Here is a 16,176-nt window from a genome sequence, read left to right on the forward strand (position 1 = left end):
TTGGTTAAAGCCTGTGCTGCTTCAGTACGCCCCCGTAGCACTTAAAGCACTCTCTGGGAAGTCTGCAATGTTTTAATTGTGCAGGCCACACATTGCTCCCTGCCCCCCCCACCAAGTACCAAGCTGAGTACTCAGTTTACCCACCTTGGAAGGACAGAAGGCTGAGTCAACTTGGAGTGGTGGGGATAGAACTCAAGCCCTGAGCAGAGTGTTGACTGCAGTATTGCAGTTCAACCACTGTGCCACGAGACACCCCCCCCCCCGAAGCTAACTGAAAGCCACCTGGCTGGGGAAACAAGAAATAATGTTTTTAAAAAAGAAAAATAACAACAGGAAAGAGGGAGGGAAGGACACAAAAACTCCGTGGGATAACTCCAGATTTTGCAGGAGAATTTTTCTCCATTCCCCTGGGCAGAGTTTGCATTCATTCCCACCCACCCTTCCCAAAATCTCTTATCCTGGTATTGGTAAATAAAACACAGTGAGCCAGTTTTGGAAGCCACAGCTTCTCTTCTGTTGGAAAAGGCCAGATGGCCACGCATGAACAATGAGGGAGGCTTCTCCTGAGCATGCAAAGAGTGCATCCACTTTGGATAACCAGACCATTGAGATCTTGAGTCTGCACTAATTGATCTGGGTGGGCCTGGTGATTTTGTATTCAGCTTTCCCACCCTACTGCACACCAGGGAATCTGCTTAGTCTCAGCTTTCCTGTCTGTAAAATGGGGAGAAAAGCAGAGTTGATATTCTTCCACAAATAGCTAAGCTGGATCAGAGCAAAGGGCCTATTTAGTCATGTGAGCAGTTGGGCAGAGTGGCCAACACGCACCACAGACCTCACAACTGGTATGGTACATGCCCAATTATTTCCCTCTCCCCAATAATTATTGTGAGTCCTATCTCCTGCACTTTTCCCAGATTGAAAACAGCCTTTCCCATATGTGGTGTCTTGAACAGTACATGATATTCCACCCTAGTTTTGTGCAAAGGATGTGTGCAACAGGGCAGAACAATAACGTTAATCATAAGATGCTGAAATCATGCTGATCGACCTCTGATGTGTGCCAAGAAAAAGCCATTATGGGTAATCATAATCGCAAATAAATACAGCTTTGGGGGTGGGGGGGGGAGGAGAATTTGGAAGTTAATTGGGCAAGGACTGCGGCTACGATACGTAATTTCTCCCGCTAGGGGGCGCCGGAGGGCACTGTTTGCTAGGTTCTTTGCGGAACTTTCCGGAGCGTGTGCAAATTTTCGTTTTTCCCTTCGCATCTTGTGCAGCAACTTCTGTCAACAGTGTGTGCTGAAAGGCGGAGGAAGGTTGTTAAAAGCCTGGGTTTAATGAAGCACACTGCAAAATTACAAATGCGAGTAACCAGAAAGGCCTCTTTGGAGGGATGAGAGAAGAAGGACGATATTGTACAGAGATATTCAAAGGGAAAAGCATAGGGAAACCAGCAAGAACCTGAGACCCATGTAGTTCCAAGGGTCAAATCAAGCTCTATCCTCTTCCTTGGAAGTGGAACAGACTCATAAACACCAATGGGAAGGAGAGGGAAGCTTAGTGAAGAGTGTGTTGATCTCATCTTGATACATTTAATTGAGTGTTGCAAAGGGAGTGAACGGGGGGTGGGGGGAATGAGACCTTGTTTTCTGTTGGTTCCGACTCCTGGATATATCTAGCCTGTTCGTTGCCTATGCTGTTTGGAAGCAGCTGTTCAGGGCTTTGGACAAGATTCTTTCTCTGCTATACCAGGAGATCCTTAGTATATTCTGGTGGAATTAAGATACAGGCACCCACCAATCCTGATGCTGCTTTTGGGTCCAAAAAATCACAGGAGATGAAGTGTGCTCCAGATCTTGGCCTGGTGTCTCTGATGTCCTTGAGGAAGTGAATGTGCTCCAGGTTTTACTCAGAACTTTAAAAGGATTACCTAAAACACAGAACCTACTTGGAGGATAGGGTTCAGCACCCCTGACAGCTCCCAGGATGCTTAGACAATCAGAAAATAATGGAACAGGAAGAAGCCTGTAAGGCCACCAGGATCAACCCCCTGCTCAAGGCAGGAGTCGAAATCAAAGTAGATCTGACAGGTAGGTATCTAATTTTGACTCGAACACATGGGTTTTATTAGATCCCTACCTGCCAGATCTACTTTGATTCCGACTCCTGCTATGTCTAGCATTATACCTTCCCACCACGTTCAGCTCTTGGACTGAGCTGGCAGTAGTACTCACCAAGGGCGGCTATTATTTGGAAGATCAGGAGACTAGGTATTGATCTGAAATTCTGGCTCTAATGACGTGGCCTGTTAATAGCTCTCTGTGTTTCTTTCTGTGTGTGTTTCTCTCTCTGTGTGTGTTAAAAATAGCCAGTTCCTCCATGCTTAGCCGGTAGCTGGCAATGGAAAACATATTTCCTGTCTTCAATGAACCTCTTCGTTGACATTAAAGTCAAGTGTGCATCATCTAAGAGGGGTTTATGAATGCTGAATAAGCGTAAATAAGCCAGGGATGAAAATAGAAGATTCGGGAAGAAATCAGTTATCCTCTTGCTTTCACTTGTCTCAAATCCAGCAAGGAAATGTATATTCTTCTACGCAAAACCTCATCGAAGTGTTTCCAATGGAAACTTAATGTATTGCTACAGCTCTCGATCAGACATTTGTGCATGTAGACGCCTACAGTGTGAGTAACTCAGAGGATGAAATAGATCAGCTCCCCTCCTCTTCCATTGTTGATGCACTAGTACTAGGTTCTCTACGAGGAGAACTTGGAAAAGTTACTTTGCTGGACTGACTTGAAGTGCCTTTTCTACTGGACTCCACTGGGACTCAATCAGTGGGATAGAAAAAGTCCTCCATGCTCACTCCTTGTATAATTTCCTAGCGTTCAAAGCCTTATAGACTAGAAGACACCACTGGCCACTTGAGAAGTCTCTGGTTCATCATCTGGTCAAACGCAGCACTCAAAAGGTGTGGTTTCAATGCTGACTTTCCTTCAACAGTGTGTCCTTTGGCTGTGTTGGGCCACAAGTCCATCACCCCCAGTGAGTGGGAATGATGGCTTGGGAGCATGGGAATTGTAATTAAACACAGCCCACAGGCACTCCCTTGTGGGAGGTGGAAGCAACATTTGGCCGTTGGTCTGGGCCAACGCTGAGACAAAATGGTCTCCTTTGTCTCAGTAGCTGAGTTGCTGGCCATGGTGCTGAATGCCATAAAGCCCCATATTCCCTGTCCAAGGTCCTGAAATTGCCCCAATGTGCAGTTATATTTGAAAAGGCCTATGGCTGGAGAGCTCAGTGGTTTAGGTATCTGGCTGTGGAGCCAGAGGTTAAGAGTTCGATTCCCCCACTGTGTTTCTGGTGAAGAAAAGCCAACCTGTGTGACCTTTGGCAAGCTGCACAGTCCCAGGTTACCCTCAAAAGAAGGGAAAGGTAAACTACATCTGAGAACCTGGAAAACACTGGAAAAGGGTCACTGTACATCAGAATTCACTTGGCAGCACGTGATTATTATAATTTCATCATCACAGAACTGCAGAGCTTAAAGGGACCCTTCAGATCATGGGGTCCAGCCCTTTTCAAGGAGGCATAAGGGGGAAATCAAACTCCCAACCTCTGGCTTCACAGCCAGAGACCTAAACCACTAAACCACCAAGCTGTCCAGTATCTTGCTTAGGAGTATTTGCCTATTGTCAGTGATGGAATCCCTGACAGGTCAAATATCCATCAGGATATTATTTAGAAGGGTCACTGGAAATCCACAGACTATTTTGATGGGAGATTGGGCAGTTTTCATCTTACTGATCTGCCAGGAGGTGCTGGAGTTAAAATAGGGATCAGAGAGTTCCTCCCTAGACCACCTCTATGAAGTGAACTTCTGTGACTTCCGATGCGGTCACAAAAATATAATTTGTCAACACTCTGGCTGTACTAAAGTTTATAACCGTCATCATCCATCCAAATGTTTTAACTGATGAAGGCTGAGATGCTCTTGAATAGAGCGCCACTGGGCACAGAGTTAGTTCCAAGACAATTTAGAAAAAACTTATTTTCTTTGGCTTCTCGCTGAAATAAATCTATTGCATCACCATTCGGCAATCCGCTCAATAGGCCTACTCTGACTGGGATTTGGGTTTAGGTCTGAATGCCAGCGGGATAAGCTGGGAGTCAAACCAGAAAATGCTGAAATAGAGTCTGGAAATATTAGTTTTCAGATGACAAATCTCAGAAGTGTCCATCTCCTGACCATACAGCTTGGGACTCTTTGGGGAGTGGGGGGATGTCATCTTTATAAGAGTTAACTTTTCCAAACTTTGTGAACTGGAAATGAGTCTGTTTGTACGGCTATTAGGGCTCCCAGCTCGGGGATGGTGTTGCCTCTTTGACTTCAAATGTTCTCCGTCTCTTGGCTGGACCCTTCCTTTGTATTCCCGGTTGCCTACAACTCAACTGGGACATCAATCTATTCCAGTCTCCCTCCCCAATCAGCAATGGGATGAGAATTAACTGTGAATCATGCTGTGAGGCCAGTCTTTCCAGCAATTCTAGATCACAAAGAAAGTGATGGGAACATTGGTTTATTTTGGGAATAGGAAACAGTTCCAACTAAGTGGTCTGTGGGGGACCAACTTGAGATCAATAATAGCTCATATAATACTCTATTATTGCTCCTGTCTGTGCACACTCATGGTTGGGCTCAGACAAGCCCCGTAACAGAGTCTTATATGAGCTATTATTGATCTGTGTTCCTCCTGCTAATGCCATCCAAGATTTGTGAGAAAAACAAGAATTTTTAGCTTGACAGGTATCTAGTTCAGGTGAGGGTTGGAGAACATTCCCATAAATTCTTTGGACAGTCTGTGTCTGACTCAAGGACACACTCTACTTCTTTCTTCTCCACCTTTTCAACAAGAAACTGAGTCACGGAAATTTAGGAGACAAAGCTTTCCCCAGCCTTTTAATTTCTACTTCGGTTTGGATAAAAAGATCCCAATCAGTCCGACAGGTTGCGAAGGATTTTGAAGCCATACGAAATGTGCAAGACCTGTTTGATTAGGAGTGAAAAGAGACATTGTGTGCATGCTAACGCAAGGCGCTCTTGCCCACCTGTGGATTTTTATCCTCAGCTCACCAAAGCAAGACGATCTGTCTAGCCACCCAGCTGCTGTTTTGGCAAGGATCTGCTCATAATTCTTTTTGCATTTCAAACCCTTCTGGCTTCACCCACCGGTCCACATCGACAGCAATCTGCCGGCAGACGCATTGCTCTGCGTCTCTGATAAAGTGGGCTTCAGCCCATGAACGTCTGGGGGATGAATAAATTGTGTGAGACTCTAAAACTTGTGCGTTGTCATTGCTGGGTCAGTCATACCTGGGCTCCTGCCTTAGGATCTCTGTCCGTGCCACCCTTGTGATGGGCATTTTGGGCACCCAGGAGGGAGAAGCCTGGGGGAGAGGCGCAAGCCTGCCCTTATGCCAGCTTCTCCCCCAGATGGTTCCATTTCATGCAAGAAGGTAGCTGGGATTGCCCCGTGATTAACACCCCTCTTCCAGACTCAAGCTCTACATGGGTGCAATCCTGCCACGTCTCAGTTTTCCACCCACTGTATCTCTCTATCCATCTGTTATTCTTTCTCTGTCCCTCTCAGCAACTCTGTCACTATGCCGCTCCCTGCAGAGCGAAAGACTGGAGGAAAAAAGGAGTCCTAACGATTACTTCTCTGCACACCCACATGGGAACTTGACAGAGCACGGACATTTGTTTGGTTCCAGCGCTTAGGAGCCAATGGTCCATGGAGTCTTCCCAAGATGGTCACTGCGAGGGACAGGAAAGAAAAGTACAGGCACCCTGTCGTCTTTCGAATCATGACTTTCCTGGAGCTTTTGGCCTGTCTCAGGCGGCTCACAACGGGCCATAATCAAGGCTGTGGCTCATCTCAGCCCCTGAAGTGGTTGGTTGCCTGTCAGGTCAGGAAGGGGCAGTGGTGCTGAGATCCTCAGAAGAACCCCGCTAGATTGAACCCAAAGGCTATCAAGAAAAAAGCTGCCTGATAACGAATCAGGCCCTTGGTCCATCAGCTTTGCCTGCCAACTGTGGCTCTTCGGGATTTGGGAGAAGATATTTTCCTAGCCCATCCTGGAGAGCTGTGGTATTCCCTGGTAGTCTCTCATCCAAGGATGAACCAGGGTCAACCCTGCTTAGATTACAAAACTGGAAGAGTTCTGGCATATTCCAGACTTTGGTTTGGGGTTCCATGGTGATCAAGTGTCTACCTCCAATGGACATTCGGAGATACCTATCTTCTGCGTGCAGGATCGCAGAATCGTAGACTTGGGAGGGGCCCAAGTAGCATGTAGTCTAACCTATCGAAAATTTAGAAACTCTATAATGGAACTGTGTCGGCCACCCATCCAACATCCATTCCAAAACTATCAATAAAAGAGACTTCACTCCCTCTCTGGCAGTTTGTTGCCCTCTCAGAAATGATGCTCTTCTTCACCCTAATTGAAAGTAGCTGTTTAGAGGTCTGTTCTTTATGAATTTGCCTACAAACAGCTTTACAGTGGGGTCTTGACTTGAGAATTTAATCCGTATTGGAAGGCAGTTCTCAAGTCAAAAAGTTCTCAGGTCAAATCTGCATTTCCCATAGGAATGCATTGAAAACCATTTGATCCGTATCTGCTCTTTTCCGTCCATAGAAATTAATGGGAAGCTGCTATTCCTCCTTGAACCACTAGAGGGGGATATTTTGTTTCTTTTTTTCTTAGGTCAAGAAAGGTTCAGGGAAGGCAGGGAAAATACAGTCCAGGCAGTACAGTAGACCCTTGACTTACAGAATTAATCCGTATTGGAACGGTGGCTGCAGGTCAAAAAGTCTGTAGGTCAAGTCTCCATTGAGCTACAGTGCATAGAAAACCGATTAATCCCGTAACAGGCCATTTTTGTTCCATTTTGGTTTTTTTCTGGTCTGTAAGTCAAATCTCAGTCTGCAAGTCAAATCTAAATTTTGCAGCCAGAGAAGTCTGTAACTCAAAAAGTCTGTAAGTCAAGCCGTCTGTAAGTCAAGGGTCCACTGTACTTGCCCAGCCTGAAGAGCAGGGGATGTAAATTTTTAATTTGGGAATTTCCTCAAGGAGAATTTTTTAAAAAGTGAACAGTTATGCTGGCGAATCCCCAATAAATGGTTCTGAGCAGTTTTCATCCCTATAGGAACAGGTGTTTTGTAAACCCAATGGATCTTAATTACCCATTGAAGACCAGTACAGCCAAAAAACATTGCTTTTGCTCACTGTGTGATCTTACTGCTGAGGAAATCTTTCCCCATTTGCACACCTGCCAGGATACTGTGATTGCAGCAAGATGTGAAGAAGTGTCATTGTTTATGCTAATGAAAAAAAATCCCAACTCTGTAAGTCGTGGCTGAACTACACCAGTGTGGATAGGTTAATAAAGGAAGTACTTCAGCAGAAGCTGGCTGAATCAGTCTGGAGAAATAATTCAGAAAAGAGGCTGGTTATCTCAAGTCGACTGCATGCAAGGAGGCCGGATCATTCCTCTAATTGTGGATTTTAGCACCCTGTGAATTTACATTGATTCTTTTATGATTAATAAACACTTTTGAATGGTATCAGGTCTACCCGAATGACAACAGGCTGGGAATGTCACATATGGAGCTATCAGTAACAGCCGGTTTTTGAATTTACTTAACGAGGCGAATAAGCAAACTGACAAGTCCCCCCTCGTGAACGCCTCTGTAGGGCAGGATGGTCAGAACGATGCCAGGCAACCTGGAAAAGCGGCTTGGATGTCCTAATGTATGAGGCAGACAAATCTGTATGTCTGAACTGTTGCAGAGTTTTGACTTTCCGGTTAAATTCCTCCAGTTGCATAGCAGAAGTACAGGCAAAATAGCTTCCCCAGAGTAGCCCACCCTCTTTTTTCACTTACAGTCTCAATAGTTCACTCTGGGACATTAGTAAGATAAAGAATAAAAGGTTTCATTGCTTACAATTGAACAGATCAAACAGCAAACTGATAGACATGGATGCCTTCAACAACGGACTCTAGAGAGAGAAAAAGCCACCGAGCAGAGAGGCGGGGCTGTCCTTGAATTCACAGGGAGGGAAGGAACAATTGGTTAGTGTTGGATAGATTGACAGCCACCCCAGCCTGGAAAGGTCCCTCCCAGCCAAACCTTCTAAAGGCAGCAAGCAATGTTGCAAAAACTCCAACACAAACTAGAGGACAGGCAAAGGGGACCGGGTAAATCATTGTGTTTTCTAGCCACATCCCATGCCCCTTCCCAGTGGAACCAGGAGATGTATTGCAGATAGTGTTTGACAGCTCAAGAGTTTAGAAATCTGACTTTTTTGGGAGACTAAAAGCCAGAATCCTCCAGACCATCCGGCAGACAAAAATGGCCATCACGCTCCCGAGGGCTATACTCCAGGTCTCCAAAATGCTTCTTACATCTCCTGACAACCCATCAGTATGTACACAGTGTGTGTGTGAGTCACTGTTTTTTGACCTGCAAGGGACCCAAACCTTGAGAGAAAGCCCGGGAGAACTCTGTGGTCACGGCAACTAGTGGGACCGCAGCTATGTCAAAGGACTTTAATGTTCAGCTGAGTGCAACGGCACATCTAATCCTCTCCTTTCACGTAGCAAGAGGGCCAGTCTTGAAGGGGCCTTCCCACTTCTAGCGTCATCGCTCTGCAGCTGAAAGGTGCACAGCAAGTCGCCTGCCGGTAAGGCGGTGTCCTTTCCGGAGTTCCAAAGCTGGAGCCCGAAAAGGAGAGGGTGACATTTTGAATACCGGCCGCTGATCTTCCAAGTGGGAGGAATTCCACTGGCCTTGAACGAAGTACTCCATGTTTACAACGGAGGTCAAGAGGGCTTAGTTCCAGGGCCTATAGTCCCTCCTAGGCCTCGGCTTGCTTTGGAGCTTAGTAGAGGATCAGCGCAGGATTGGTGAGCTTCCCTGGATGGGAACACACAGATTTTGCACTTGGGATGACTTTTGAAGATTGACCTGCATGGAACACATCCACCCCTGGAACAGTGGGGGGTTTGGGGGGGTGTCAAAAGCTGCAAATAGAATAGTCTTGACCTCTTTGTGTGGTGGATATACGGCATTGTCGAAGCCAGGCATGAGGAACGTGTGGTCTTCTCCAACTCCTTTCTAGAGGCTGCTCGGGTATTTAGCAGATGAAGCTCAAAACCTCTGGAAGGCCAGAAGTTCCTGATCTCCCATCTAAGTAGAGATGTTCTACTTCAAGTGGGTTCAGCCACCTAGGACAGGCAGGGGATCTTCCCGGACAGAAAGGAAGGAGCAGAAGACGGCTTCCTCTTTTAACCAAGCCTTTCCTGAGTGAGCTGGTCACTTCTTCAGGTTCACGTAGTCTTTGCAAGCTTCCTGCTTCATCCAGGACAGCCCGCTTTGCACACAGAGACTCCAAAATAGGGCTTTTTTCCCTTCTTTTTTGCTAATGCACATAGAAGATTAAAAAGAAAGTTGCAATGATTCTGGCAGATCCATTCCTTGATCTAGGTCAAGTGTTGCGATGAGGAAGAAGCACCTTCTTCTCCGCTTGATGTGAATCTGAGTTCTCAGAGTCCCGGGCCTGTAAATATAACAAAAGGAGAAGCATCAAGAGGAGATTTGTTAGGTGGCCCATCATGGGCTTTTCCTTGGCTCAAGGGAAGCAAGACCAGTTGGTCTCTTGGCTTTAGCCCAGGAAAGATCTGTAGAATAAGAAAGTCTATGCCTTCTTCAAAGCTAGGTGTGAATGTGAATTCTTGTCACCAAGAGTCCCCGGCTTCTTGCTGTAACAAATAGAGGGAGAAGAAAAAGCTTTGCTGACAATGTTTTGAAGGCGAGGAGGTGGGATGAGCCGTCTGGCAGAACACGGTGTCATGAAAGGGTGTCCGTGGCACATGGACCAGGGCCCTGGGACAGGGCTGTGTTCTGTAACCGCAGTGCATCTTTTGCCACCCAGTTACAAGCGATGCACTGGATGTTCCCTGCGGATCTGCAGTTGAAATTATCATCGCCTAGTTAGCTGGCCGAGACGCCAGTTCTTCGGAACATTGTGTGGAGAAACCAGACCCCGGTGTGCTTCAAGATACTGTCTGGGGAGGGCCGGGGTGGGGGGGGGGAAGGAGATAGGCCTGGTGTTTGTCTGTCAGTAGAGAGAAAGGCATTAACATGTCCTGGAGTTTGTACCCAGAGAGATAGCCCCATTCTCACACCTTCTGCTGGCTTTCAAAGAGCTTGGGATTAGAAAGAAAATGTCAGTGGTAACCAGAGACTACCCAAACTCTGCACACATAACTGTGAAATGTAGGCCATGAGTGCTCGGAAGGAGAGAAGCTAGTCCAACGGTTAAAGTCCAAACCACCAAGCCAGTCTTGTTGGAAGCAGCAAGTCATCTGAAGGTAGGGAATAACAGGCAGCGAGATAACCACGGCACTCCCCCTTTGTCTTGTCTAGATCTACATGCTGACTGCTATTCTTAGGCCCGCTTTCTTTCTCCTCCATCTATGGTGACTTTCTATCTCTTCTTGCTCCACCACCTTTGTCAATTTGCATGTATGGAATGCAAATACTTCTTTCTATAGTTACGAACTCAACCCTACCCTGTTGCACTCTGACAGCAAACATACCAAATCATCTGAACAAGTAGTGATTCTGCCCGGTCCGCCCACCCACTCCGTATTGTCTACGCTCGGGATTTTGTGCCAGGTCTCGGTCCCAATGACTCCTGCCTCCTGCTTCTCAATCTGGAGGTTTAGAAGGATGTGAGGGGTCACCACCGGGAAGCCCACGACAGCTGTAGGAGAGAGTAGCTTTATATTGGAGGTGATGGCCCATGCCACAAAGATACTAGACCTCATGGCACTTGGGCGAGAGATACCTCAGTTAATTCACGGTGAGTGAAAGGGGAATATGAGTTCTATCCATCCACAAGTTTGTTCTCTTTTTTTTGCTCTCCCAGACGGGGGCCACTGGCAATGTTTTCCCACGTGGTTCGCTCTGTTTGCTAAGCCGGGGAAGATGTGATTTGATTTTACACAGACTGAGCTGAGTACCTCAAGCTGGAGAGAGTAAAGGGGACCCATTTCCAGGTAACTCTCTGTTTCTGTGGAAAAGCAAACACCTTTAGAGTTCAGCAAGGCCAGGCAAATATGGCTTTGATTGGACGAGATGGAAAAAAACGGTGAGCGCAGCCCATCGGCTGAAAGAAGAGGGAGGGTGGGAATAGCCACTCCATAATGTTGCCGACGCGAGGAAGAAGAAAAGGATAACACAGGGTGTCTATCATCCACTCTTATTTACTGACAAAACCTTGCCACCTCGTGTTGAAAGGCAGGGCATGGATAAAGGAAGGGTTTGTTTATGGCCAAGCCATTCTGTTCTGGGCCTTGAAGAGACCAGTGGCATCATCAGAGAACTGTTGGCTGAAGTTCAGCAAGCACAGTTGATGCCCTCGGCCACAAGCAGGACTTCCTTTCTGCCCTTCGCCAGAAGGGAATCTACACATGCATTAAATTTTAATTTTTTTTTTTAAAAAAAGCATTTATGTTCTAATTTTCGCAATGGGATCTCCAGATACAAACTCTTGGTTTTTTTTTTTTTTTTGAAGCCTACAAGGGTTGGGGTCGGGGATAAGTAAAATGGAGCACTGCGTAAACACAGGGATAATAAAACACCAGGGGAAAGACAGTAGGAAAAAAATAGCAGAGTTACAGCAGCAAAATATATATTTGTAAGCAAAAGCACATAGCAGAACCATTTGGGGATGCGTCCTGAAGGATTCTCTTTCAACAGCGTGGTTGGGAACCCAAGAGAAACCTTGTTTGATCCAAGTAAGAGGCACGTTTTCTCAAGCTCCCTGTAGCTTGCAAATTCAGCTGCTCCGCGTTGTGGTCGGCTTGCCTCCGTCTCATGCTGCAGATTGGCTGGCTTTTGCCAAGGGTTTGGGCATTAGGAGGGGAACATTTATTTTTTTATTATTTTATTTTATTTATTTTATTTATACCCTGCCCATCTGGTCTAAAACATGGGCCTGATTTGCAGGTTTGATGGCTCGGGCGTGGAGCTTTGAAGGAAAGGTGTGCCTGCATGGAAAACCATTGTAATAGCAAGTCATATGCATTTCCTTTAATGTCTGGTTTGACTAGGGTTGCAAAGGAAGGTTTGAGACAGATTTTGAAAAGCACCATGATTCAGAGGGAAGGAAAGTAACTTTCCTTGGACTATATCCTATAGCAGCTACTCAAATACCCACACCTAAAACTTTCACAGATCTATAAAAGGTGCAGAAATCCAGCTTTTGAAGAGCAGAAAGGAAGACTTTGGCACAGAATGCAGAGCTGTGCCCAATAAAAAAAGTCCTCATTACATCCAACAGAAGGCTCAAACAAGCACATTTTCCATTGCGGTAGTCATATGAATCAGAGAAGCACCCGTATATTTTCCTATGTATACATCTTTGCTGTATTTACCGCTCTACCTGTCTTGAAGCGTCTGTGGTGACTCCTCACCCAATCTGCATATTTCAACACCGATCTTTGGAGGGCCGTAAATGCCACCTCCCGATGACGCCCATTGCGTTTATGGCAGGATGACATAAAGTCTCCCCGACAATGTAATGAGCGGGAATAAAACGACTCCTTTGGCGTGAATACAAAAGTTCAGGGATTGATTTAAAAAAAACTTTTAAAGAGTATTATGTCACATGTGGACAGCTGTTTTATGAAAACAAGGATTTCCCAGATTCTGTGTCGTTCATTTCCTGATCAGTCCCAAAATACGTTTTCACAACGACGAAGAATCAAAAAGTTACCAAGAAAAGAAAAAGTAAAGTAACAAGCGAAGTAATGAAATAATGCTGTGAGCTACTGGTGTTCGTTTCTTTTTAAAAAATCTTGCTAGGACAAAAGGAGAGGAATGATGTTCAAACACTGTAATGACTAACAGGGACAAATTCCTTTCGAAGAGTAACTTTCTAAGATCTGCACTCAACCATTAGGGGTCAACTGAGTTCCTTCCTTCCTTCCTTCCTTCCTTCCTTCCTTCCTTCCTTCCTTCCTTCCTTCCTTCCTTCCTTCCTTCCTTCCTTCCTTCCTTCCTTCCTTCATCAGCCCCTTCGTTCCTTCATTCCTTTGTTCCTTCCTTCATTCGTCCGTCCGTCCGTCCGTCCGTCCGTCCGTCCGTCCTTCCTTCCTTCCTTCCTTCCTTCCTTCCTTCCTTCCTTCCTTCCTTCCTTCATCAGCCCCTTCGTTCCTTCATTCCTTTGTTCCTTCCTTCATTCGTCCGTCCGTCCGTCCTTCCTTCCTTCCTTCCTTCCTTCCTTCATCAGCCCCTTCGTTCCTTCATTCCTTTGTTCCTTCCTTCCTTCGTCCGTCCGTCCGTCCGTCCGTCCGTCCGTCCGTCCGTCCGTCCGTCCGTCCGTCCGTCCGTCCTTCCTTCCTTCCTTCCTTCCTTCCTTCATCAGCCCCTTCGTTCCTTCATTCCTTTGTTCCTTCCTTCCTTCCTTCCTTCCTCCCTCCCTCCTTCCTTCCTTCCTTCCTTCCTTCCTTCCTTCCTTCCTTCCTTCATCAGCCCCTTCGTTCCTTCCTTCGTTCCTTCGTTCCTTCGTTCCTTCCTTCCTTCCTTCCTTCCTTCCTTCCTTCCTCCGTCCGTCCGTCCGTCCGTCCGTCCTTCCTTCGTCCGTCCGTCCGTCCGTCCGTCCTTCCTTCCTTCCTTCCTTTCCTTCCTTCCTTCCTTCCTTCCTTCCTTCCTTCCTTCCTTCCTTCCTTCCTTCCTTCCTTCCTTCCTTCCTTCCTTCCTTCCTTCCTTCCTTCCTTCCTTCCTTCCAGCCATGAATTGTATGCCATTCTCTGAGCGCTGGGTGCTTTCTTTCAGCGGCTGGGTCTCCACATGATTAATGGAGGCAGGTATGAACCGACTCCAGCTGCCTGGGAACTAATTAATCTCAATCTCAGACAGCAGGCAGTTCAAAATAATTATTGCTCCAATAAATAGCTGCAGAACAGAGAGCGGAGGCTTAGGTGGTGGCACTGACATACCGGTCTCCACCGACACACCCGCTCAGAAATGCCATTGTGACACATAATTAAGTCCCCCAAGGCTTTGCTCTGGTTTCTATTTATTTATTGTGAAAGAAGAGTTGTATGTGGGAGGGGGAAGCGGGAAGAAGGAGTCTTGGTTGTTGTTCAGTCGTGAAGTCGTGTCCGACTCTTCGTGACCCCATGGACCAGAGTACGCCAGGCCGTTCTGTCTTCCACTGCCTCCTGCAGAATTTGGTAACAAATTCATGTTGGTGGCTTTGATGACCCTGTCCATCCATCTCATCCTCTGTCGTCCCCTTCTCCTCATGCCTTCACACTTTCCCAACATCAGAGTCTTTTCCAGGGAGTCTTCTCATCAGATGGCCAAAATATTGGAGCCTCAGCTTCAGGATCTGTCCTTCCAGTGAGCACTCAGGCTTAATTTCCTTCAGAATGGATAGATTTGTTCTCCTTGCAGTCCAGGGGACTCTCAAGAGTCTCCTCCAGCACCACAATTCAAAAACATCAATTCTTCGGCGGTCAGCCTTCTTTATGGTCCAGCTCTCAATTCCATACATCACTACTGGAAAAATCATAGCTTCGACTATGCGGACCTTTGTTGGCAAGGTGATGTCTCTGCTTTTTAAGATGCTGCCTAGGTTTGTCATCACTTTCCTCCCAAGAAGCAGGCGTCTTTTAATTTCGTGGCTGGTGTCCCCATCTGCATTCATCATGGAGCCCAAGAAAGTAAAATCTGTCAGTGCCTCCATATCTTCCCCTTCTATTTGCCAGAAGGAGTCTTTACTCTTAATTTTTTTTTTTTTTTTGGAAAAAAACAGGGAAATGCCCAAGGAGATCAGAAGGTCCAGAGGGGGGAGGAGGTGAAGGTAGAAATGGCAGAGGAAGGATGAGAGCGTTAGACTGAAAGGGGGCTTGGTTTGACACACCCTTCTCCCATTAATATGTCTTAAACTTTACATCCTAAAGAGGTTGTATGGGGGGGTGGGGGCTGCAAAAGTGTGTTGAACCGATGAAATCTGTGGTTTGTATGTAGTCTAACCATGTAAATTCAATATGCAAACAACTGAACCCTTCTCCTGTGGTCGTTTCCAGACATGTCGCTTGTTCGAATGACAATTCCGTTGGATTTGAACCCAGGCCTTCTCAGCCCTCATCCAAAGCCCTCTGCTCTGCTCTACATTGGCACTGTCTTTGCACCCAGGCCTGATTTTGCTAAGTGTCTCTTGTTAATGGAGGAAAAAGGCCCGACGGAACCACCTTCTGCTGGTTCCTGCAAGGGGGGAAACAAGTTGCAACCGCCTGGATGTTAGCAGCAGAAACGCCGCCAGGCAAGTTGGTTCAGATTCTTAGAAACTGGCCGCCGTGTTTAGTGAGGGCTCGAGTGTTTCCTTAGAAATGGGGACCAAATGGTGTTTAACCTTCCGCAGCTAATGTTGTTATGAAGTTATAAGTGGTATTTAGGAGCAGGAGGAAGGGACAGAGCCAGTCCCTGCCTTCTCTTTGAAGCAATACTCCAAAGTTGCCACCTGGAAGAAAAAAGATCACAGCAAGAGCCGTGACACCAGCAACACCAAACGAGGCAAGACTGGATCTTGCCTGGAAACGCTTCTTGGAAGAGACATGCACTCTTTTCATCACTATGCACCCCTTGGCAGGCTTCTGGATCTTGCAAAGGGCAAAGACAGAAGCTGTCTCCAATAAAGCCAAGCTCCTCTGAGGTCATGGAAGAGTTTTGAATTGTTGGTTAAATTCTTCGAGCTGCGCAGCAGAAAGGCAGGGCTGAATAACTTCAAGTTTCCCAGAGTAGACCACCCCCTTTTTCTCATCCACTGGCACTTACTGGCTCAATATGTTGCATCGGTGTAACATGGTATCCCCTAATTATGCCTGCAGGGCGGAGTGCAATTTGGATTTTACTAAATGCTCTGGAAACCTGCAAGTACGTGCGGACTAGAATTGGTGGATGCGCTATGAACCTCCGTGCTGCTCTGAATTTCAGTCTCCTTTTTAAGGGAAATATCAGAGTGACGAAGAATCAGATAACAGGGCAAAGCTGCAGTGAGGTAAGCTGTGATTGTCACATTGTAAGACGT

At 46.5% G+C, this 16,176-nt stretch overlaps 1 protein-coding gene across 2 annotated transcripts in view; it reads right to left on the reverse strand.

The window, feature by feature from the left end:
- Nucleotides 1-7,983: 7,983 nt before the first annotated feature.
- PEMT (phosphatidylethanolamine N-methyltransferase) overlaps nucleotides 7,984-16,176 on the reverse strand; it is a 69,858-nt gene continuing 61,665 nt past the window's right edge. For both annotated transcript variants that reach the window (XM_072982919.2, XM_078381300.1), the window contains exon 6: nucleotides 7,984-9,630. In XM_072982919.2, coding sequence (XP_072839020.2) covers nucleotides 9,510-9,630 — 121 coding nt within the window. In that variant the 3' untranslated portion in view covers nucleotides 7,984-9,509. The remainder of the gene's footprint in view (nucleotides 9,631-16,176) is intronic.

The sequence above is a fragment of the Pogona vitticeps genome, chromosome 13, assembly GCF_051106095.1.
Source record: "Pogona vitticeps strain Pit_001003342236 chromosome 13, PviZW2.1, whole genome shotgun sequence".
Lineage (NCBI taxonomy): Eukaryota > Metazoa > Chordata > Lepidosauria > Squamata > Agamidae > Pogona > Pogona vitticeps.